At 38.2% G+C, this 26,543-nt stretch overlaps 1 protein-coding gene across 1 annotated transcript in view; it reads right to left on the bottom strand.

The window, feature by feature from the left end:
• Window positions 1-26,543, bottom strand: part of klhl29 (kelch like family member 29) — a 543,161-nt gene that overhangs the window by 332,217 nt on the left and 184,401 nt on the right. Inside the window, exon 3 of the mRNA XM_008117088.3 lies at window positions 16,710-17,021. Within this exon, the coding sequence (XP_008115295.1) occupies window positions 16,710-16,970 (261 nt within the window). The 5' untranslated portion in view covers window positions 16,971-17,021. The remainder of the gene's footprint in view (window positions 1-16,709; window positions 17,022-26,543) is intronic.

Below are 26,543 nucleotides of genomic sequence, written 5' to 3'. Positions count from 1 at the left end.
GGGGGGGGGGGGTCAGGTCAAAGTGCATAGTAGACTGTTTTATAAAGTGCCTGGACAAGTGTCCCAAAGTATCCTAGAATATAGTTAGGGATAAAATGGGGTGGGATAGGAGATAAGGTATGACGTAGCAGTATGACTGTCCAAGGGGCCTATAGTATCCCACCCGGGGAGATTGCGGATGAGCTCCCTCTATCAGCTCCAGCTCCATGCGGGGACATGAGAGAAGCCTCCCACAAGGATGGTAAAAACAACAAAAACATACAGGCGTCACCTGGGCAATATCCTTGCAGACAGCCAATTCTCTCACTCCAGAAGCGATTCAAATTGCTCCTGACACAATTTTTTTTAAATCAACTGCTTCAATTCTACGATGGATTTTCCTCTTCTGTTTCATGGATCTGCAGCCATTTTGCAAGGGACTTGATTGTCTGGGATGACCTGTACTATCTGACATTAGCCAGCGTTCGGTAAATACAGTGGAGTTACTGTTGTTTCAAAGTGAAGAGAAAATACTTTCATTTTATTGAATCTCTATACCACCTTCATTTATTTATTTAAACTATATTCTGCTTTTCTGCCACTGAACATGGCATAGCTGTGTAAGAGAGCAAGCAGTGCTCTAATTCATTGTCTATTAAAGGTCCTTCCACAACTGGAAGCTGTTATGTACATGATAAAAGCAATACTTGAATCTAGCCCAAACTATGTTTTTGGTGTAGTTGTTTGGTATTATAGTGGTTTATGGTCTCAGAGACAATACAAAATGACAACAGGCAAAAAAAAGAAAGAGTGAAAAACAGAGAATTGAAGTTGGTGTAAAATGTCAACTGATGGTTCCAAAATCAAATTACTCATAAATGAAATATTGATATGCAAGACAAATCAGCATAAAAGCATTCTGAAAGCACCATACATTTTCTTTAGAAAATTAAGGAAAATGTTGCACTGCTATGATTAAAAGCCACAATATTTCATTTTAGCATGAAGTGCTTTCTTGGAGAACAACACTGTTTAAAAAATAGACTGAATACGTTTATTAAATTAGAAGGCCATGACTTTTATGAAATCCATAAATCAGATCAATGGTGCACAGTCAGCTCCAGAAGGTAACTGCTGGGCTTCTACAAAGGGACACTCCAACAGACTTCAAGGCCTAGTTTTACTATAAATTATGTATAAGGAACACAATGTGGTGTGTGGTCGAATCTAATTCGTAATGCCTTTTTAATGCTTTTACTGCACAGTGTTTGCACTCTGTCCTAATCTCAATATATAACAGATTGCTATTATTGAATTTCCATTAATACAAATTATAGGTACAATATATTTTACTCTATATGATTCACTCCCCAGGCTAAGAATGAATTCACAAGAAAATATCACAGTCAACCCATTTCTGAAATAAAAAGCAGCAGGATTCATTATAAGCTAGACTTCATGGACAATATTGTACATTTGACCTTGGCCTTATATCGGTGTGATTCTGCCGAAGAACAGACAATAAGGCACAGCAAAGGGCGATGCCCTTAAGGATCACAATTTGTCTGCTTTGACACACAGTGGGTTTTCACATATCATTGCCTGTTACTATTCAATGAAATAAATTAAACTCCCATTTTAAAAAACTGATTATTTCATTAATTCCAGTGGAATTATATATAGATTTAAATTGCCGGGGAAAAAAATTAGGCGCAGTCAAGATTTGCTAGAGTGTGGTGTCTGATCTATATTGTTATTGGGCTGATCTTGTGAAAAAAAAACCATGCTGAGCAGACACCAAAAAAGAAGCACAAATGTTGCCCTCTCATGTATTCTTTGTGAAAATAAAAGTTCTCCACAAGATTTAAGAAGTCACGTGCAACACATCAGTTACTATTCTAATCACAAGTGACACCAAATTGGGAGAGATAGTCAACACTCCAGAAGGCAGGATCAGAATTCAAAACGATCTTAACAGACTAGAGAGATGGGCCGAAATTAACAAAATGAAGTTCAACAGGGATACATGCAAGATACTTCACTTCGGCAGAAAAAATGCAATGCAAAGATACAGAATGGGGGACGATGCCTGGCTCGACAGCAGTATGTGTGAAAAAGACCTTCAGGTCCTCGTGGGCAACAAATTAAACATGAGCCTACAATGTGATGTGGCGGCTAAAGAAGCCGACGAAATGTTTGCCTGCATCAATAGGAGTCTAGTGTCTAGATCCAGGGAAGTCATGCTACCCCTCTATTCTGCCTTGGTCAGACCACACATAGAACCATAGAATCATAGAATAGTAGAGTTGGAAGAGACCTCATGGGCCATCCAGTCCAACCCCCCTGCCAAGAAGCAGGAAATCGCATTCAAAGCACCCCCGACAGATGGCCATCCAGCCTCTGCTTAAAAGCCTCCAAAGAAGGAGCCTCCACCACAGTCCGGGGGAGAGAGTTCCACTGCCGAACAGCCCTCACTGTGAGGAAGTTCTTCCTGATGTTCAGGTGGAATCTCCTTTCCTGTAGTTTGAAGCTGTTGTTCCGTGTCCTAGTCTGCAGGACAGCAGAAAACAAGCTTGCTCCCTGGAAACACCTGGAATACTGTGTCCAATTCTGGGCACCGCAATTGAAGGGAGATGTTGACAAGCTGGAATGTATCCAGATTAGGGCAACTAAAATGATCAAGGGTCTGGAGAACAAGCCCTATGAGGAGCGGCTGAAAGAGCTGGGCATGTTTAGCCTGCAGAAGAGAAGGCTGAGAGGAGACATGATAGCCATGTATAAATATGTGAAGGGAAGTCATAGGGAGGAGGGAGCAAGCTTGTTTTCTGCTGCCCTGCAGACTAGGACACCGAACAATGGCTTTAAACTACAGAGAAGAGATTCCACCTGAACATCAGGAAGAACTTCCTCACTGTGAGAGCTGTTCAGCAATGGAACTCTCTGCCCCAGGCAGTAGTGGAGGCTCCTTCTTTGGAGGCTTTTAAGCAGAGGCTGGATGGTCATCTGTCGGGGGTGCTTTGAATGCGATTTCCTGCTTACTGGCAGGGGGTTGGACTGGATGGCCCATGAGGTCTCTTCCAACTCTATTATTCTATGATTCTATGATTCTATGATCTAAGTTTGAAAGTAGCTGTTTCATATTTTTTATTTTTAAATATTTATTTTTGCCATATTACTACAGGATGTCATTTTGTTATAGGATAGTACAGTGCTCTCTCTGCATTCCAGCTATAAGAAAAATCTAACCTCTTTTCTCATGAGGCATCATTCCATTTGTCATCTCTTCAAAGAATATTCACTTTCTTAAAATACACCTGCATTTGGAAATGGTTGAAACTTCAACAATAAACTCATTGGTAATAATATAAGATATCACAAAAAAGAGAGATGTAATTGTAATCACCCCCCCCCCCCCAAACAACCCACACTTTCTCTCACAAAAAGAATTTGGAGATGATTTTATGAAGAGGAAAAAACATGCCTGCCCAAAAAATGGGGATTGATGGCTCCCATGCCGGGGTGATGGTGAATCAAATCCCGGTTTTAATCTAGGCTTTACAAGAGGTCGCATTTGGAAATGCTGAGTCCATGCTTAAATAAGTATAAGAACTTTGGGAAGATTCTTCTAAGCTAGCCTAAATATGGAGTAGACTTACTGTAATGGGAGTCACAAGTTATTTAAACAGTAATTTAAACACTATTCCTGCCTATTTTTCACTGGCTAAGGCCTGCAGCAACACTGAGATGTCAATCTCTGCCCCACTGATTTTTTAATTTATGTATTCATTCATTTGTACAAACCAAGGTAGGATTGGGGACCTGTGGTCCTCCAGTGGGTGGTGAACTCTGATGCCATCAAAGTTAAGCAACATAGCAAATGGTAAAGTATGACGGAAGGAGTTATTTATAAATGTTGGCTAAAAGTTCCCCAATTTTGATCAATCTTCAACCTGTTACATTACATAATCATATTTTAATCAATCTATCCATCCATCCATTTTGTGCTGCCTTTCTCCCAGAATGGGAACGAAGGCAGCTTCCAAAAACAGTGATATTTGCCACACAACCTAAAATTAATTAAAAACATACCAAAGTTAAGATACGTCTAAAACATGCCCCATAAAAAGCCACCCTTGCTTATACATATTGTTTATGCAGTAAAGCTCAGGGAAAGGTTAGCGATGTTTTGCTTTGTTGCTCTGTAAACTCAAAAAATGACTTTGAATTGATCCATATATCAATATCAAGGAGCCTTGCCACTTTACAATATAGTTCATCTTATTGCTGGAAACTCTGTTGCATAGTGACATCCGAAGACCATAAATGAACAAACTGGCAGAAAGAAAGACTTTCAAAGAGTTACAAAGACCCTGCATGCACACTGTATGATACAAATGCCTCGCTGGCAAAAATATTATAAACCTTTGGCACAGGTTTAGATGTGTAAAACCCATATTAATAGAACCAGTTCTTGTTCATTATGCGAACACAAATCCCATTAATAATTCCATTAAGTGGGCACTTCGGTTCATTATTTTACCCATTCCCTCTTTGCTATATTCACTGTCAACATCTGCTTCTTGTCCTGAGAAAAAGGGCGAACAGAGCGCAGGCACATGCTTTTGTACTCAAAGCAGTTAGGAGCCAGTTAAGCAACAATGATAGAAAGGCTATTAGACTCTAAACTGAAGACCAAATGTATCACCTTACAATACACCAGCTACCATCCCTGGATGCTTTATCCAACATCCGCGCCTGAATTCAAATTACCTAATTATCAGGGCTACTCAGTATGCTTGTTGAATGCTTACCAAACAGAAACTTTAAGTAAAAACAATGCAAGTTATACTGTAAGCCCAAAACTTGTGTACATGTGGTGGCGGTGGTGGGGGACCTAGCCTTGAAACACCTACAAATGCATAACCCCACATTAACCATTTTAGAAAAGATGGCTAAACTTTCTAGCAGGTGCAGAGTATGTGGTGTGGAAAAAGCAATCCTGATAGGTTTCCTGCCTCTCGAGCAGAACTGCACAACAAAAATCTTAAGGAAAGTAGTGGTAAGCAAGCTGGAGGATTTCAAGGCAGTATAATTGTCACCTGCCTGCTGCATTCGATATTGGTCGTGTGTAGGGTTCCTGACCTCCACAAGAGCAGATCTCTTGCCTGATTTTTGCTAAAGCTTATAACTTTATTCAAAAAACAAGGAGCAGATGCCAGGCAGGACTATGTGAGTTCAGCCTGTTTTGGTAAAAATCTTTGGGCAGTAAGCAATACAAGGAATCATCAGGGATTATGTGCAATTGATATTTGACATTGGAATGGCATTGGACTGTGATTTCTGGATTATGTGATTTTAATGTTACATTAATATGTTTTTAACTCCATGTTTTAATTGTCTAATTGTTGTTAATGTTTTATGATTTAATTGATAGTTATATATTATTGTTGCTCTATATTAGGTTTTATGCACATGAGCCATTAATTTTTGCCATAAATATGTTGGAAACCACTTTGAGTCCCCCCTGGGGTGAGAAAAATAGTATACAAGTGAAATAAATAAATACATACATACATAAAAGAAAACAACCCAAAGTGGCATGCTTTATTTTACTGGTGACTTACAAACATTATTGGCTCTATAGTATGACCTCACGAACATTTTGGGACAGAATTAGGAGAAGATTCAAAAGAGGTTGACCAGTCACCGAATTTTCCAGTTTGTTCCATTAGCTCAGACACTAAATAGTTTTATTCCCAGCTTCACGCCAGAAGAAATCCAGATGTTTAACAATGAAAAGAAACTAAGAGATTCCTCTGAAACTGCTATACTCCCGGCTTTAGATTCTGCAAGAAAGAAACAACTGTAGCTAATGGGCTCAAATATGGGACGGTGCTTGTCCCCAATATCAGATAGCCTATGAAGCACTTCTCTATACCATGTCAAAAGCTGTGATTGATAATGATTTGTATGGAAAGTGGAACTTTCGAAGACAAAAGCCATCTATAGAATGGTTTAAAAGGGGCCCAGCATTGGAAGAAAAAAGGAGTTGCTTTTTTAAATTCAAAGCTACAGCAGAACAGACAGTGAATAGACAATCTGCTAAGTGAAAAATCAATTGTGCAGGTAGTGAGAGACAGTTCTGCTTCAACACTTAACGGGTAACATGCTCTTTCATGTTAGGGATGTGCCACCATTCATTTGATAGCCAACTTACTCCTTCATTTCCAGTGCCAGAAGTTTCATTTCCTGGATCCAAAAATCTATAATGACCCACACATTGTTTTAACTCTATGTTGAGAAAGGTGAAACTACGTAGGAAGTGTATTTCAACAAAGGTTCCTGACGAGATACTGCAACAGAGGTAATTCTCAAATGCGTTATGTCCTGAAGCACATTAGGTTACATTTAAGAGGAAACTGCCTTGTGAATCCTTTTAATTGTACCAAACCAATGCTCTTGGTTCAATCAACAGTGCAAAACTATGTATTATGAAGTCAGAATAGCCTTTATTTCAGGTCTGTGGGAGCCTTTTTGAAAAACTACAATTACAGGAGTCATGGTGAAGACGGCCGATTCTCTCACACCTGAAGAGACTTGCCTCAATTCACTTCTGACACAATTTTAAAAATTTCTCCACAGCACCTTGTGTTCAAAAGTTGTGGCAGTGTGGGACTAGTTGTTGCTTACCTTCTTCTTTTGAATACTATTATTCTCCTTGTGTGATACATTATGATCTCTCACACACTGCCCAATAACTGACATTAAGAAAAAATAATTGCAGACAACTATTTGCAGCCCTCTATTCTTCTTCCAGTGGCTGCTGTCTCACAATGGCAATGCTGGCTCTGCAAAAGAAGTTGTCATCTATTGGACACCATGAGTCACAACATGGTGAATTGGCACAGGCAATAATACATTTGAGTTACTAAGAATATATAAAACCCTGAAACCTCACGTTTTATACATTTGGTCAGGTGAAAGGTAGCCAATTAGCACTCCCATTTTACCAGTAAAAAATGCTAAAACTGAAATATGAGCAATTAGTCCAAGAACAGCTGCAGAAAGCAATTTCTCTGACTTGCAGTTTTAATTATTACTGCTAATGGTATTAGGAGGCAGAAATACTTTAGTCTACTGTAAATCACCCAAAGATCTACCAACAGATTCTGAAATACATACTTCCTTTTAAAATTCCCGACTTTTGTGGCACCATCAATTTCTACATGCTGACATCCTGTACAGCAAAATTTAAGATGCTCAAAGTCATTCCTACATCCTCTGAAGATAGCATCACAATCAGCACTAATGGAGAACTTGATAAAAAGATACATAGCAAGGTGATGGGGTGGGGAGGAAAGGAAAATCAGTGATTCATAAATCACCTTTCAGACCCGGGACTGCACATTGTGGTTTGCTGTTTTTAGATTCAGAGTCAACTCCGTTCTATTTTAGAAGGCTGTGTCATAACAATCAATGATTCACCAAGAGTGGCCTACATAAGAACATCTGTCAAAACCATTTAAATCATTAATTTATCATTTAATTTTTTTAACTATTCAACTGGTAATTTAAAAGCTGCTAAACATGAGGGGTCAACACTGGCTGACTCTATAAAAGGTGAGATGAAGAACGACAGCTAAGGATATATCAGGAAGGAATGACAATTAGTAAAATTTTAGTCATAAAGCAACTATTGGGATTTAATCCAATAATACATGTTAAAAACTTTTTACTATCTTTTAAAAGTATCTTATATATCAGACCTTTCTAAAAGTAATGCACATTAGCAAACTACAAATCTTTTGATAAAAATATTAATAGAAATGTTAATTAAGAAGCATTTATTTATTTATTTACTTACTTACTTACTTACAACATTTGTATCCCACCCTTCTCACCTGAAGGGACTCAGGGCGGCTTACAACAATGGCAACAATTTGATGCCCACACAAAAATAATATCAAACAATACATAAAATCCATTAAAACTATTAAATACAATATAAAATTACAATATATAAATTACCATATATACTTGAGTATAAGCCAGCCCAAATATAAGCCGAGTCACTTAATTTTACCACAAAAAAGTGGGAACTTATTGACTCGAGTGTAAGGGTGGGAAATGCAGCAGCTACTGGTAAATTCCAAAAGTAAAAATAAAAATAGCTACAATAAAATTACATTAATTGAGGCATCAATAGGTTAAATGTTTTTGAATATTTATATAAACCTATAATTTAAGAAAATAATAAGACTTTAATAAGATAGGACTGTCAAACTCTGATTACCTATATACTCGAATATAAGCCGACCCGAATATATGACTATAAGACAAGGGGGGCCTTTTCAGCTCTAAAAAAGGGCTGAAAAATTCTGCTTATACTCAAGTACATATGGTAATTTAAAAAGTTAAAAACATTAAACATTAAGATATTAAAATCCATTACAGGAATATACAAGCCATGAAACCATATTCTTATTCACCGACCAGCAAAGACAAAGAGACTAAAAAAAAATCTCCCATGAGTTTGCTCAGAGATGAGCTGGACTTCTTTATATTAATGGACAGCACTATACATGGTGACAGTGAGTGCTAAAGGTCAGTTGTACTGCTGGGGGAAAAAACCCCTTCCTTTGTTTGGGAGTCCCAGTTGTTTAGTTCATCACTAAGAAGTAGGCAGTTCATTCAGCTGCTTAAAAATATTAAACTGATGCTTTGGAAGGTCAAATGTTTTTGCACTTCTGCTTTAGAAGCTGCTGTTAGCATACATATCTGTCGCTGTTGCAAAAAAACAAAACAAAACAAAGCAAAACATAAGTCTTCTGAATGGAGAAAAAAATTAAACTTTTTTTAAAAAATAATGCAATTTCCTGTTCATATACATAAGAAAGAAAAATCTTTCGAAATCAGACAAATATAGATGACAACTGTATCTTTTATATGTAGAAGATTTCTTGTTTCATTTAAATCAGTAGATAGATAGATTAAAGAAAACTTAAAGGGAAAAAGTGAAGATACATGCAGAGAATGGGAAATGAAAAAAGACAGTAAAAGACTCCAAAGTAAATAGCTCCTGGCTAACACTCACGTTGACTGACTTGCTGGAGACTACAGAATCTTTTCCCTTTCTGAAGTCAAAATATCTTTTTGATCCAAGTGCCAAGGACTGGAAACACCCTCTTTGTATATCAAAATACATGTATGTGATCTTCTAAGTGCATCATAATGTAAATTACTGCTTGAAACCAGGGGTTCTCATCTACAAATGGCCAGACCTCTCAGCTCTTTCAACTCATGATAAACACATTTAAAAAGCACAGCTGAAAACCAAACCCCAACTTCTGCAGCAAAAAATTGTGCAGGCTTTTTAACACAAGGTACGGCAAAAACAGTTTCAATATGGAAGCCGGTTTTGCATTACCAAGGCCATTGACACTGTAGCAACCCCCCCCCCCCCCCAAAATGAGTTTATATTCAGACTAGAGGGATTAAACATACTCATTTAAATAACAGATAGATCAATAGATAGATAGATATATTGTTTCACCATTAATAGATTCACTTGATTCATAAGAATTATTGGCATCACATAGCAAAAATGCCAGTTTCATCAGAAACTACATACCATCTTATTTACTTACTGGAGTCCTCTGGACAACAAGTTAAACATGACCCAACAATGTGATGCGTTGGCAAAAAAAAAAAAAAGCCAATGTGATTTGGGCTATGAGGAGTGACTTAAAGAGCTGGGAATGTTTGGACTTCAGAAGAGAAGGCTGAGAGGAGACATAATGAAGGCCATGTATCAAAATGTGAGGGGAAGTCATAGGGAGGAGGGAGCAAGCCTGTGTTCTGCTGCCCTGGAGACTAGGATGCGAAATAATGTCTTCAAACTACAGGAAAGGAGATTCCACCTGAAGATTAGGAAGACTTCCTAACTGTGAGAGCTATTCAGCAGTGGAACTCTCTGCCCTGGAGTGTGGTGGAGGCTCCTTCTTTGGAGGTATTAAAGCAGAGGCTGGATGGCCATCTGTTGGGGGTGCTTGCAATGTGATTTTCCTGCTTCTTGGCAAGTGGTTGGACTGGATGGTGTCTTCCAACCATATGATTCTATGATTCTACTTTTTCAAGTGGTTCACTAGGATCAGTTTCTGGGTGTTACAATACTGCATAGAAGAGAGGGAAAAGGATTTTCCTTGTGCATTAGTCATAGGCATAAGGTGGAAAATGTTCACACAAACTTATCCATAGTTATCTGGACTGGTGGACGGCCAACAGTCACGTTAAGTAGGTTAGGTAAAGGTTTCCCCCTGACATTAAGTCCAGTCGTGTCCGACTCTGGGAGTTGGTGCTCATCTCCATTTCTAAGCTGAAGAGCCGGCGTTGTCAGTAGACACATCCAAGGTCATGTGGCCGGCATGACTGCATGAAGCACAGTTACCTTCCCAATGGAGCGGTACCTATTGATCTATTCACATTTGCATGTTTTTGAACTGCTAGGTTGGCAGAAGCTGGGGCTAACAATGGTGCTCACTCCACTTCCTGGATTCGAACCTGCGACCTTTCGGTCCACAAGTTCAGCAGTCAGTGCGGCACCAGGGGCTCCAACTGTCATGTTAGATGGGTTTAATAAGAATATAGAGTTGTACTCTCTTAAAAGAACAAGCATGCCAACCTTTAGAAGAACAGTCTAAAAAATTAACTGTTTTGACCAGTCAGTGAACTGAAAGAAAAATAAAATAAAATGTAATACCTAAACGGCAATCTTAAAATCCAACAGACTAACATAACAACAATACAATAGAAAATAAAACATTTTTTTTGCTGGATTTAAAACATATTGTCCACTAGAGGCAAAACCAGTTCATGCCAGTTGGTATTGGTACAGCTATAAAACCACAATCACAATAGATTATAAATTAACCATTTTCGATCGCCTGCTTCCATGTCCACGTTGTTAATTTTTTCCTAAAGGAAGCTGGGGAGCCTGCCTAATTTCTTTAGTGAGGACATTCCAGAGCCGGGGAGTCTTGCTTGTGCGGGTGGTGAGACCATGAGAAGGGCCTCCACAGAGAACCTAATGGGTTCATAGGGGGAGACGCACACAAATGGACTGGACCAAACCATAGCAAAACAAAATAGTCCCCTTGGGATTCAGGAAAAAATTCATTACATTTTGTTAATATTTCACTGATTTTTTCAAAGTAGGCCAGGACTCCGTAGGATAAAATGGAATGGCGAGGGAGCTGCATCACATGCTCTTTCTCAGCCAATTGCAATTTGGAATTCAAACCTCAGGATTCCCTGCACCGACTGAGAATGGCAGCTGTATCTTTTTTTTTTTTTACCTGCAAGTTGTGTCTTCTCTCCTCCTCTCAGTAGGAGAAAGAAAATTTAAAAAAATTCTTTAAAATCAGTGGATGAGTGGATTGTTCTGAAATATGACAGGAACGATGTTCTGCTCTTCTTCTCTTGCTGTAGAAAAATTCCAGAAGGTACCTTTGGGGTTTTTAAAAAAAATTCAGGCAAAATTTTAAAAATTCCTTAAAAATCAGTGGTTGTGCAAATCTTTCTGAAACTTGTTGGTAGAATGCTCTGGTTATTGTGATGCCTCATGGGCCTTGTAGTCCTGCTCCTAGTGCCATCGTGACAGATGAAGACGAAAACATGGGGTTTTCACCGGTTCAACAAGAGCCAGAATCTTTCCAGCTGCCGGATGTTTTCGCCCAAGAACCCAGTAAAACAGACCTTGGGCATTCCTCACCCCCGTTTCCCTAGGAGACAGTCCTATTCTGCAGACAGGGGAGTGAGAGAACAGACTCGCAGGAGCTTACGGATTGCAGCTAAACAACAGGCTGATTAGCCATGCTTCCCTTGGGAAATTCTAAGGAGTTTCACATCTGGACAAAGTTGGGTTTCGTTTCCCGTTCTCTAGGGAAAGAGGTTGTTGGCGGGAAAACGAGACCCCAATATAGGTGCCTGGCACGTTAGAATTGTTGCGGAGTCAACTGAGCAGCTCCAGAAACAACTTCGTGTTTCCAGCCTTGTGTGGACTTCGCAAAGTCCGCAACCCCAGTTCCTTGCTTTACGGATCAAGTATTCAAGATTTGTCTAGCCTTGTTTTTAGCCACGGACCTTGTTCTTAGAATCTCTGTTTCGCCTTGTTCCTAGTCACGGACCTTGTTTAATGATTCAAGTTTGTTTCCAGCCTTGTTCTCAAGCTACCTTGGACTTCAAAGACTCTGGGCATTTTCCCCACACTATTGCTTAGCAATAGTGTGTGTTTCGGTTATTGGATTTAAAACTTTGAACTCTAATATCAATTATTGGACAATACATTTTTGGACTTTATTTGACCTCATTTGATAGGTCAGCTTCTGAACTATATTCTTCACTTGTTTTTATTACTTTTATATATTTACTTAATAAAGATATTAGATAGATATTGGTCTCTGCGTCTGGTTCTTGGTGCTCCGTAGCCTCGGGCGTGACAGTTATGTTGTGTTGTTGTAGAAAAATTCAAGGGGAAATCTCATGTAGTTTCTTTTAAAATGTTCATAAAAACTTCAAAAATATCCTAAAAATTGGTGGATGAGCTAAAAGTTCTGAAACTTGGCTGAGACTGGTAAATGTGTGCTACAATTATAGCAAGTTTCGTACCAATAGCCCTAAAACTAAGGGAGAGGGGAGCCTTGTTAGTGTCCTCATTGGCGCAAATGGGCAAATAACATAAAAAACTAAATTTTCAGAACTCTAAAGGTTCAGATATGACACAGACAGCTTAAAATATTTTCAAAATACTTCAGAATCAAAATGGTGGGTCGCACGAATTTCGTTAAGACAAATGAAGCAGTTTTTTTTAGTTGTGCACACCCCTATTCGATATCTGTCCTAAAAAAATCTGCATTCTTTCAGATGTACATTATCAAAAATATGGCAATAAAATAATACATATTTTGAATAAAATATTTAAACCAAACATGTTGAACCAAACAACATTATTTAGAGCACATGAAAAAATCCAGTTTTCCTCCCAGAAAATCCACATTATTGGCATTAAGACAATACTGGCCACGGCTCTGAGTCTTTCAGAATAATATTGTCCCAAACTATTACTTTAGAAGAAATGCACCATTATTCAGATGCCAAAATAGTCCTCAGAGTTATTCTTTCATGGCCTCAGTCCTAAAACTGGATCAGAAAATAAAGAAAGAAGCCATGAAAGTTTTATATAGAGATGTCAAGAAACAACTATCTGTCTCTTTCAAAATATTTGCATTTTACATCTAGCCAAGCATGGTAACAACAACACTGAAGTGTGATGACAATTTGATGTGAAAAGCTTTCTTCAAGATTAGCATGTATCACTTAATGAAATATTTGTTGGAAGAATCAGAGTGAGATCATGAGCTCTCCCCTCCTCCCCCTGCAAATAAGGGCAGAGCGTATTATCACAGCTCAGCCTCAAACACACATAAACATCTGGAGCAAAGGCAGATCAACAACAGCCAACAGATGGACTCAACACAAAATATCCAGGAGCAGAGGTCAAAATGAGTGAAACCACTGTGCTGGCTTCAGAACTTAACGTCTAATCTTCCCCAGACTAAACATGTCCAAACAGCAACTACATAATGTCGCAGCTAAATGAAATAGTGCTACAGTTTGGCTGTTAACAAATGGAAATAATTTCAACGCACTGTAGTCATTTGCGAAAACATACTCATATTACAAGCCTTAGCCAAAATGTGTTTTGCCCTTTTCGGACTTTCTCTGTCGTTCTAATGTGTTTCTTTAGAATGGGTGGATGGAAAAAATGTGTGTGTGTGTGTATGCGCTTGGCTTTCTTTAAATAACTTTATTATCTTCTCTTTTCTGCAAGTGTTTTATTTGGCACTTAGAGTTATTAAAAGAGCTGGGGAAATGATTTCCCTGTTATGAAACAAAAACCAAGAGGCACCTTTCAATTCCCATTATATCACAAATACTTCAGAAAATGTGCTGGTTTTCCATTTGTATGTTAGATTCCCTATAAATGGTTACTGGCTATGAGGATAATATATTATATCATTAAACTGGAAGGAAGGTTTGGACTTATGTCTTTAGTTGAGTGGGAAGGGAAGTCATAAATTGTTGGGGGTTACTTGGGACGGTTTTGTTTGGATAGATATTGTAATGTAGAATATATTACTAATAATGTATGCAAGTAATGTTTAATAATAAGAAGAAAACATGTTTTTTTTAAAGGAAAAGAAAATATGCTGGTTTTCTTTTTATTCCACAAAATGTTTCTACCTTCCTAGGTCCTTTCCCAAGACATAAAGGAGCAAATAAACCATGTATTGATTAAACAGATGTGTTTATGGAATGTCTACCTGCATTTCAAAGACTCTGATAAGGAATAGAGCTTTCTCCTTGTGTATTCTGGGGCAGAGATGAACAACATATGGATTACATTTACAGACATTGCTGGATGGAACTAATGATGTCACTTCAGGTTTTTAAAGCCCTTTCTACAGTACTGGGTAATGGAGAAACAAAACTTACACATTTTCTGAAAGTTTTAAAGTGGGCAATCTAGAGTGAAAAGATCATCCTAAGATTTTTTTTGTTTTGTTTTTTTAAATAAATGTTGGCAGGGAAGGGCTTTGGAGATATCTTGGGAGTTCCAGGAGCTGGATGCCACCTGCACTTTCTCCACTCTAATCTATCAACCCATTTCATCATACTCATAATCATCCCAATCACAATGCAGGCACATGTGTCCGGAAGCTTTTGTACTACCAGTCATAGAGGTGTTCATAACTCCAAGTGTGCAGGCTATAGACTGCAGATAAAGCACCATGCATCGTTCCACTGTTATACAGAAGAATGGAACAGCCAAACCGGAACATGTTGCTGAGAGAACTGTTCTTTTGAACACAGGACCCAGACACCATAAAGTATTGGGGATGTTCACAGCAGTCGAGAATAATGTTTACAAAACTTCGGCACAGTGTTTGGTTTGAATATGATCTTGTGATAAAGACCCTGGGATTTGTACAACAGCTGCAGCTGAAATAAGCTTCTGTGGGTCTTTGGAGGACAAGGTTGAAATCAGGCCATCCATGAGTTAGGTTTTGATAGTAACACTGATGATCAGCTCAGCAATCACTTCCAAAAATTGCTATATAAAAACTATGTTCAGGTATTTGGGATATTAGTTGAATGCTTATTTGTGATTAAGGGGTTGAAGTTAATTATCTCAGGAGCTGAGTGTACAATTGGCTTTGTCTTAAGAGCTGAAAGTCAGTTTTGAAACCATGACCTGCTATAAATGTAGATACCGAGGTTACTTCCTAAAACAGTGGTTCTCAACCTGTGGGTCCCCAGATGTTTTGGTCTTCAACTCTCTGAAATTCTGACAGCTGGTAAACTGGCTGGGATTTCTTGGAGTTGTAGATTAAAACACCTGGGGACCACAGGTTGAGAACCACTGTCCTAAAAGATGGCAAGATAACAATTCCTGCTGCCTTGACAGGGTGACACTATCCTGTGTTCTGTTCCCAGAGACATGAGACTATATCTGTAATGGGCATCAACTTCTCCTGCCAATCCATTTGAAGCAGTTTAATACTCATGCATGTTCTCTAGCGGAACTGGCTGTCGTTTTAGGCCCGTGAGTTCATTTGATGCTTAACACTGGCATAAATTACTGCTTTGCTGTAATTACAATCTTTGCTGATTGTAAACGATGCTGCAAATACTATATAGCAGAGAAGCATTCTAGACTATTTGTTGATGTGGTCTAACATCCCTGCATAGCCAAGGATAGGACCAGGCCCCTAAATAACTACTTTTATCCAGATAATCCCTACAGTATACTAATTCAATCCCATAGTTGGCTATATGGACCTTTGTAAACCCACTCCCAGCAAATGGAAGATGAACTCCCAATATTTCTACATCATTTTGCATTTGAAAAATTTCAACAAAGGAAGCAATATGGGGTAGCATTTGCAAAGGACAAATTGTTCTACTCCAGGAAAGAGAAGCTTAGGAATTCCCAGCACAGGCTGAAAATCTATATGAAGAAATCATGAAGTTAACAAAAAATTTAAAAACACAATTCATATAGTTAAAAGAGGTTTACATATTATGTCTAGGCCCTCCCCTCCCATCCGACAACCACAGAAGTGCAAGGAGAAGGACAGAAGAGGCAGTATCTGGAGGACTTAATCCTCTCCCACACTACCATCCCCTTTTTCATCCTGTGTCATATTTTATTTAGATTGTAGGGTAGGGAACTAGAGTTTTGTTGATGGTGGTCTTCTACTTCTAAAGTGCCATGTACAGTGATGGATCTTCATTCCCATCTGCCTTGTAAAGACAAAGCATGGGCAACCCAAAACTAAATCCAAAAACAAACTGTACTGTCTTGTACTTACACTCAATTCAGTTTTACCCTAAACTACCCAACTTTTCCAATGATGTCATAGAAGATCCAAATGCACAACAAGAGTTAATAACTTGATCTTAAAGTTGTCTTCGATGTACATAATACAGTAAGATGTAAGGAAACCTTGATAACACTTATGGTATAATTTAGCATAAGAGGAGCATCAATGGCTAGAGAAGTGGGGAAAATAACAACATGATCTGAAAGCTAAAAGTTTACTTATTGATTCAATTTAGGTTATCTTTAAATAGCCATCAGCACAAGGCAGAAAGAAGCTGTTACTTACTTTGGTTGTTGAGGACGCAGGAGTGTTGGCCACAAGAGTAGTTATCACATCGCTGTTCACTGTGGTGCAAGCAACAGTGGCTGGAGCATGTAGTCGTGAGGGCACAATTGGCACAGGCAGAAGCCCGGGTCTGTTGTTGCTATTGCTGTTCACCGTGCTACTGCAGTTATTGTTGTTCACATGGTTTCCATTCGTGTTCCATTCCCGGCGGTCCCATCCCATGCGATACTCTCTTTCAAACCGACTGTGGTGCCGTGACATCTCGGCCAAAGGCGGCTTCCACCTCTTGCCACAGAGATGTTCAGAGAGGACCTATCAGAAACCAAAGCAAGAGACAGAAGTGTGTTATTAAACCACATTTTGAGAAAAAAAATAAGCACTGCTACTAAGATCATTACAGTTAACTGTCTTTTGCTTGAACTCTCCTTGGACTGATATTCAATCAATCAATCAATTTATTAATGCTCCGACCAATGGTCATATGCATATACAGAAACAACAACATCAAACAAACATCTACACAAAACACTATAAAATCCAATACTTAAAAGTAGGATGCAAGCAGGATTATTCTGATATTGTAAAAGAATAATTCCAATCTGTAGTTGGATTGAGACTGCGTTTCAAGAAGACCTAATGAAAAATCTAGAAGGAAGGAAGGAAGGAAGGAAGGAAGGAAGGAAGGAAGGAAGGAAGGAAGGAAGGAAGGAAGGAAGGAAGGAGGATGGGTTTAAGATGGAGAAAATGACCTCTAGTCCTCCAAGATGGTTCCCCAAACTGTCCAGTGAGATACAGATGACTGTTTACAGACAATGAAACTAGAGGTCTAAAGTAGCCTGCCACTTGAACTCTCAATGGGGGATTAGCTTCTGACAGCAGGAATATTTTTCCAACAGCTTCCAAAAAATACTTCCTTGAGATCTTTCCAAAAAATAATTAAAAATCACATGGAGTTTGGGGAAAGTAGTAAACTCCAGAAATGGTGCAAAGGGTTTGTCATTCTATGGGAGTTAATTTGCTTTACTCATGGACAAGATAAAAAGAGCAGAGCACAAATGGCTAACAAATATTATTGATTTAACCATTACACATAATCTATTATCTTTAAATAATAATAAATTGTATGACAGAAATATTTTGAAGACCTTTTTACAGTTTAGTTTCTGCCAACAATAAAATGACACCTGCAATTTTTAGAAATCATTGGGCTGTATTTTAGTTTCCCGATTAGTAGTGAAGGAAAATATTTGCAAAATAGAGAGCCATGTATAAAACATAAGTGAAGATTTTTTTCATTACAGTAGAGTCTCACTTATCCAAGACTTGCTTATCCAAGGTTCTGGATTATCCAAGGCATTTTTGTAGTCAATGTTTTCAATATATCATGATATTTTGGTGCTAAATTTGTAAATACAGTAATTACAACATAACATTACTGCGTATTGGACTACTTTTTCTGTTGTATAACATGATGTCTTGGTGCTTAATTTGTAAAATCATAACCTAATTTGATGTTTAATAGGCTTTTCCTTAATCTCTCCTTATTATACAAGATATTCGCTTATCCAAGGTTCTGTTGAAGTTCCTTCAACAATGGGCTTGCAAGCACACTTATTTTTTTCAGAAAATTTGTTTCCCGAGAGAATTTTAGGCTAAGGGAATTTTAAAGGTAATTGACTCTTTATCTAAAAGGTCAATGAAGGTGGCTTCTTTTTCTCCTTCTTCTCCTAAAGGTAACCATATATTAGAACATTTTGAGCAAATAGAATTTCAAATAGAATCCCAATGTTTGAAAGGTAATGGTTTTCCCATCAAAATTCCTAAAATTCAGCTTTTCCCCCCCTGGAAAATCAGTGGTCTCTCAAATCTTCCCTACCTCTCCCCCATCTCCACTCATTGTGAATTTGTTTTATTCAAAATAAAATAATGCTGTGTCGTAGTTATCTAGCGTGAGTTTCTGATTTCTTTTGAAACAAAATTCAATTTGATTCTGAGCTCATACGCAGAGGTTAAACAGGATATTCAAATTCAACTGAAACCAAAGCATTTGTATTATTATATTTGAAAACTTTTTTTAATAATGGAAAGAATAAAATAGAATAACTGCTAATGGAACACCAGCTTAGAGTATAAGGAGGGTGTGTTTGAGATATTGTAGAAATCTTTGGAGCAATATCTCAAACACACCCTCCTTATCCATCATGCAGAAGGCTCCCGTACCCTATTCCAACGTGCGCCCCATTTTCTCAGGAGTATGGCAGATGGCATTGGCTACCAGGCATCTTTTCTTTTTGCATAAGTCATTGATTTTATGAACAAAATCATACTGTTAGTCCCTATCAGTGTAAGCAATTGATTCAGTGAAATAATGTTGTTATTGTCCTTGTGCCTTCATGCCAACTCTGACACATGCCGACACTATCCAAGGATTTTCTTGACACCATTTCCTATTGCATTCCTTTGAGACTGAGAGTGAGACTTCCCCTGGGCCACCCTCTGGCTCTCCTTTGCTGAATAGGGATTTGAACCCTGGTGTTGTGGGACACTAGTCCCACATTCAAACCAGTGCACCATGTTGCCTCATTTCAACAAATGATTCAAGGGGCACAGTCTCGCAGGGACTGGTCAATGAGGAATCTATAGGACGGAAACAGGGCATTTCTCATTTTGATAACATGGTGTCTTGTTTCTGAATAGGTATACCAGCACAAGGTTACGAGTCCAACCTCCTGCCATGCAAAGCATTCCATCCAGAAGGCTATCCAGGCTTTGTGTAAAAATGTTCAAAGAACTCCATCATACTCCCAGGCAGCATATCCCACCGTCAAACAGCTGCTAATGTCTAGCATCTATTCTAATATTTTAAAATGGCTATCATGTCCCCTCCCTTTTGTAACTTTTCAGAAGAAAAAAATGCAGAACTGTCCTCAGTAACAACAAATTAGCAACCATTCAGACCTTTCCTTTTTTTTTTTTTTAAAGAACTAGCTGAATCCCTCTCTTCACTCCTCCTCCAAGGAGCAACCACCTACATAGTGAATGTAAGAGTGAAGCAAGTCAGCAGTGGCTGGACTTCCATGTCAGTAGGCCAGTGAATGCGCTCTAGGTTTTAACCTGAAATTTAGCAGAGCTATTCAAGGTGCTGAACCCACTGTGGATTCCTGCAGCTAGGATGGCGTCTTTATACTAAAACCCAGAGTGGAGTCATTACTTCACTGATTGCGTCTCCTTCTACAATGTCCTATATTCCAGAGTCTGATCCCAGATTATCTGCTTTGAACTGATTATACGAGTCTACACTTCCAGATAATCTGACACAAGCAGATAATCTTGGATCAGATCCTGGGATATACGGCCAGTGTAGAAGGGACCATAGACACCATCATCCACACCATGGCAGTATACACATAAAGGAAAAAGATGTGTTTTCCTAAAATCTGATCACGTTGACATGCCTTTACCATGAATGTGACCTGACCATAAATTCCAGACCAGGGCTGCTGTTGTTCTCTTTTTTTATACTCACTTCTAACAAGTTTGTTCTGCTTTATGACAACAGAATAGCTTGTGCAACACTGAACACACACACAGTTGAAAGCAGTATCACAGGATTTTGGAATTGCACTGCATGGAAAATATGAAGTAACATTAGCATTTAATATATTGCTGAGCACATTTATCACAGTCATCTTACTCCAACCATACCATCCCAGAGTTCACTCAGTTGCAGCGGTACTATTGCTTCATCATTTTCATATAGATGTATGGCTTCACATACTTTATTTCTGAACTTCTTAAGTCTTTCTTTGGAGTTATAAATGCAAGGGGAAAACAGTCTTTTAGACAATCTAGAATTGAGCAGTCGTATTTCTCAGCCTAACAGAGATTCAACTCCTTTCAGTTACTCCAAAATCAAGTGTCGCTCCTTTAATTATTTATCCTTTTAAAAATACATTTCAGATTACTGTTTACAAATGAAACAGACATTTGACACGCAAATTGCCCTAAAACTGTTTTTACAGAAATAGCTACTTCATTTTTTTAAAGAGAAGGAAGGACACAATAATAGGCCTGTACATTGAAGATAAGCACTTACATTACTCTGAAAGTTATCAAAGCAGATGTTATGAGAAGCCCTATTTATTTGTTTAGCAGATGGAATAAGATTTCCACAAAAGGGGGAGGAGAGAGCAGCCCATAATCAGATATAATGCCAAGAACAGCATCTGATAACTGTGAAAAACATCTTCATACACCAGCAAGCATCATTTCAGAGAGATGCTAAGAAGATGAGTGGATGTAATTTTAGCAGAGAATCCCAATGCAACTTAAAATAGGTAATGTTAAAAACCAAGATATTATATTTGTGCCAAATGTACAAATATTTACAGATACCCAGGAATACTTTTATTCTAGGACTGCAGTGGCACATTAAAAATAAGAAAGTGTACTTTTTTTCTTGTTAATATCTTGAAAAGGCACATTGTGAAGTGTCAAGTGCCGCTATATGCACTGAGTTATAGATTTTATTTAAACTAAGAAAATATTCAGTTTTAACAAGGGGCCTTTTAAGGAGCAGACTGCCAAATACAGGACTTTCTGCTGAACCAGATCAAAATCAGTTCTGCTGCTCCCCAGTTGGTAGTTTCTGTTTGGAAATCTATATGAGTATTTTTGTAATCTATATGAGCAAAGAAATGTATTTTTGTGTGCACCTCTCATTATTAGTACTTAGAATGTTCTTTGCAAAAATGCAGAACTATTTCCCTGGGTTAATCCAAACATTCCTTATACTTCATTACTTTACTTTTTTCTGCTTTTTTACTGGAACATTTTTAATGAACTAATAGCAGGACTCTTTGGCTGCAGCACAATTCTAAGCTCTATTAATGTTAATGGGGCTTGTGCCAGTGGAGCATTTCAAGAATTGGACAAATGAAAATGATAGCACGAGTACAATTATAATGTTCTCAAATAGCTCAACCTATTTTATTGTATAATTGCAATAATAAACTCAAGACCAACATGTGAATGAGGTGTTCGAATATTTAGCCTACCATCCTGATTTGCATTACTGTGGAGGGAATAAACTCTCTCTAAACACATCAACATTACTTTCTAAGTAAACATAAATAGGATTTTTCTATCAGGGACATCCTGATAGGACCACAAAGAACAGAAAGGAAAATATAGTGTAGGGAAAGTCTGTAGAGAGAAAAAAAATCATGGCTTACTAAAACATGAGACTCATTTCTTTTAAAAAAGAAAATAATAGCAAAAACATTTTAGAATTCATCTTATATTCTTCTATACTGATAATGTAATGATAAGAATAGGAGTTTTATTAGATACTAGTTCCACATGGCACTGTGTCAGAAGTCAGAGGTGGTGGTACACAGGTGGGAATGGGGAGGTGGTAGGACTGGGGAAAAGACTGTAATGGATGCGATATAAGAAAGCAGCTACATCATATGCAGAACAAAAGTTCTTTGGAAGCAAATTCCAGGTTCCACCTGAGTTTAAATATATATTTATGAATATGCTACTGATCTGTTTTCAGTATGACTACGTAGTTTTGTTGTGAAGTTATGAAAAACCAATGGAATTCATCTGATTGTGCCCAGAAACAGACTGGCAGCCAATGGACCTGTTGCAACAGGAGGGTTGTCTGCTCCCTGGTCCTTATGATACGCTGAGAAAACTGGGTCAGAAGTTTTTACTCAGACAGACATACATGGCCAATCTTGGATACCGATGACTTCTTGAAACATAAAATAGCAAAATAGGAACATAAACTGATTAATACATCATAAAGAGTTTTATAACTGAAATCTTCATAAAGCATTCTTTCTAAATGCCTAACAAATTAATACACATTGATCAACAAATACTCATTCTGAAGATAACTACCATATTTACTCGAGTCTGATCTGCCATCGAATCTAATGCGCACCTCAATTTTCAAAATGTTGAAACCCCAAAAAGTATTTACCATATGATGCAAATCTAATGTGCATCCTAATTTTGGGAAGGTAATTTATTCAAAAAAGGTGAGAATTAGATATGAGTAAATACAATACTTAATAAATTAATCCTAACAAAACTTCTTAATAAATGAAATTAAACCCTACATAGAAGTGGCATATACTATCCCACCAATTATCAAGAAAACAACAAACACAGCAGCAATAAGAATTTGGTTAGACAAACTTTTGAGTAACATTGCCAGGTTTGTAATAATATATGTGCAAGATGAATTCAGAAAAGATATTGTAAAGCTGGAAAGGTTGGAGAAATGAGCAGTCAAGATGAATAGGACATGTGTGTATCTGCCTACCAAAAACAACAACAAAAACGAAATATCATCCTCATAGTATCTGGACCTTTTAGTTTAGATGGGCATTGTGCAGATTTTTAAAATGACAGTGTATAGAAAGTGAATATACAAATAGTTCTTTCCTCTTCCCATAGTATTAGAACCCAAAGCATCAATTAAAGCTGAAGACTAGATAATTCCCCACAGATAAAAGGAAAGATTTCTTTAAACCACATGTAACAACATTGCTTCTTACAAGTTCTTCTTATGGTGTCCAATGTGGGAGACTAGTGGTCTCAATATTTCTTCAGTATGTCAGGATCCAGTACCATACCCGTGCTCGTTGACTACAACTGTTCCCCCCCCCCTTTCTTTCTGTCTCTTTTCTATAGACCACAATTTTGAGTAGCACTTCTCTAAACCACACAGGCTGTCAATCAGCTCTTCTATAGTCTTTTGGCACACTGGGGGAAAGCCCAGTTACTATATCCCTTCCTTTTCTTTCTGTAAAAGACCTTCTCATCTCATCACCTATGTATAAACCAACATTATTACTTTCCCCATAATAAATTAATGTGCCCTTCCTTCACAGGTTTGTATTAAACCCTAAATATAAACACATTTATTATTATTATTATTATTATTATTATTATTATTATTATTATTATATTTATTTATTTATACCCTGCTTTATCTCTTTTGCATCCAATGCTTTTGGGGATGCAAAAGAGATAAAGCAGGGTATAAATAAATATAATAATAATAATAATAATAATAATAATAATAATAAAATAAAATAATAATAATAATAATAATAATAATAATAATAATAATAATAATAATAATAATAATAAATGCTGCATAAAGTCTACCATATCACCCGGGACTTTGACTTTACAAAAACTGTCCAGACCCTCTTAGAAAACCGCAGCTTCTATGTGGAGTTTCAGGGCCAGAAAAGCAAATGGAGGAGGCAAAAGAATGGTTTACCCCAAGGCAGCGTTCTTGCACCAACCTTATTTAATATCTTCACGAACGATCAGCCACTACCACCACTCACAAAGAGCTTTATATATGCTGATGACCTTGGCCTTACAACACAAGCAAAAGATTTTGAAACAGTTGAAAAGCAACTCACCAATGCCTTGAAAGATCTCTCCAGCTACTACAAAGAGAACCACCTGAAGCCTAACCCTGCCAAGACACAAGTGTGTGCTTTCCACCTACGTAACCGCGAAGCCAACAGGAAACTGAAAGTTACTTGGGAAGGCCAAGAGCTCGAACACTGTTTCCATCCTAAATACCTTGGTGTCACCTTAGACCGAACACTAACATATAGGAAACACTGCATGAACACCAAGCACAAAGTAGCTGCACGCAATAACATCCTGCGGAAACTGACTGGCAGCGCATGGGGAGCAGACCCACAAGTAATAAGAACATCAGCCCTGGCCTTGTCTTTCTCAACTGCAGAGTATGCCTGTCCTGTTTGGCACAAGTCTGCCCATGCAAAGCAGGTGGACATAGCACTGAATGAAACATGCATAATCATCACGGGATGCCTTAAACCTACACCTGTTGATAAACTCTACAAGTTAGCTGGCATTGCCCCTCCTGACGTGCGACGGGAAGTTGCTGCTAACGGTGAGAGAAAAAAGGTCGAACATTGTGAAAACCACCCACTGTATGGCTATCACCCTCCTCCCACCAGACTCAAATCAAGGAAGGGCTTCATGAGAACCACCACTCCTCTTGATGTTCCTCCAGCAGCAGCAAGGGTGTCCCTCTGGGCAGCTAAACCTGGCAATTCTAACTGGATGGCCCCCCAAGAGGGTCTGCCTCCCGGGGCAAACCAAGAATGGGCAACTTGGAAGTCCCTGAACAGACTCAGAAGCGGAGTGGGCAGATCAAAAGACAACTTGGCAAGGTGGCACTACCTGGAGGAATCCTCCACCTTGTGTGACTGTGGAGCTGAACAAACAACTCAGCATATGTATGCTTGCCCACAATGCCCTGCCTCTTGTACGGAGGAGGAGTTGTTTAAAGCTACAGACAATGCAGTTGCTGTTACCCGCTTTTGGTCCCAAACTATTTAGTTGCTTGTGATTTCTTTTTTTTTTAATTTCCATTATTTGAAATGTATTTGTTGTACAATGCTTTTGACACGAAATAAATAAATCTCTTTTGCAGGAGATTCAAAGTGACTTTACAATTCTTCAAGTGCAGTTGAACACTATCTTGCATCAGCCTTTATCCAACACAGTCAACAGTCAGGGTTAATAAAGGATGCTGTCCAAGGACCAGCTTGCCAGCTGTTAGAAATTGTGGGTGCTGAAGTCTAAAACATCTGGAGGAGCAGAGCTGGAGAAATACTGATACACAGCCTCATCAAGGCCCAGTACATTAATATGGCAGGAGCACCCAAACCTTTCTTGTTGCCCTCGTCTCATAGTGTCTGATTACACTTAATCATGGCAACAGTTTCTATCAAACACAGTTCCTTACCATCTTTACCTGTCTGACTTTTAAATCAACTGGGGAATCCAAATTACAGAATGCAGCTGAACCACAAATACTGAGAAATTTTCAGGCTGTGAAAGATCAACGAAGCACTGTGAAACACTCCCAGATAGACAACAAACAGATTCTGTGAGCCATACTTTAATTCAAAGGTATTGCTTCTTGCTGACCTACCTTATTAGCAAGATGAACTGCTTAACTAGAGTTTCTGAGATGACTTTACGCTTCCCCTGTAACTTTACAGCTTCAAGACTATTTGGAGGCAGAGAGAAAGAAAAACCCAGCTGATAAAGGTACAGCTCAAATCAGAACAAAGATGTCATATTTTCTGGAAAAAAATGGAAGGGCTGTTGGAAGTTGTCTCTCCATTTATTTTATTCACTTGCCAATTATTTATCATCTGGCACAACTTTTGGTCTCTGTGTTTCTGCTGGCATCATTCCAAGTTCTGGTCTAGCATTTCCAAAGACCTCTGAAGAGAAGGAGTTGCACACAGAAGCTAGGGATTTCAATGTGTCATAATCATGTTAGACTGGATGCAAGATGAAAGGAACTGCACACAGGGCCAGTAAATCTACCTTGACAATGTCCTGTTGAAACAAATCAGTCCATATGTCATCATCTCCATTCCAAAAATGGTATCTAGGAAGTCTCTAAAAATCTATTGGTTTACTAAATTACACTGAAATAAAACATTATTGGTTGATTTATTAAGCCATTCACACTCCTGATATTATGTCCAATAATTCCACTGCACACCCAGTAAACAATTTAGTCAGCTCCATTCAAACTCTCCACCTTCCTCCCATTAGTTTAGAGTTTGTCACTATACTGTGACATTATTACCTGATATGGGCTCTTGTCTGTTTTTTTTTTTCATTTCCTTGTTTGTATCCATCAAAACCTAAACACACACATTACATCATCAACAACAGCAACTAGTTTTGCAATGTACAGGTCTGTCAGACACACAGTTAGTTGGATTAGTCCATACACCA

Source organism: Anolis carolinensis, chromosome 1 (assembly GCF_035594765.1).
Source record: "Anolis carolinensis isolate JA03-04 chromosome 1, rAnoCar3.1.pri, whole genome shotgun sequence".
Classification (NCBI taxonomy): domain Eukaryota; kingdom Metazoa; phylum Chordata; class Lepidosauria; order Squamata; family Dactyloidae; genus Anolis; species Anolis carolinensis.
Note: the sequence above shows the minus strand (reverse complement) of the source record. Positions and strands in the feature narration are given on the sequence as shown.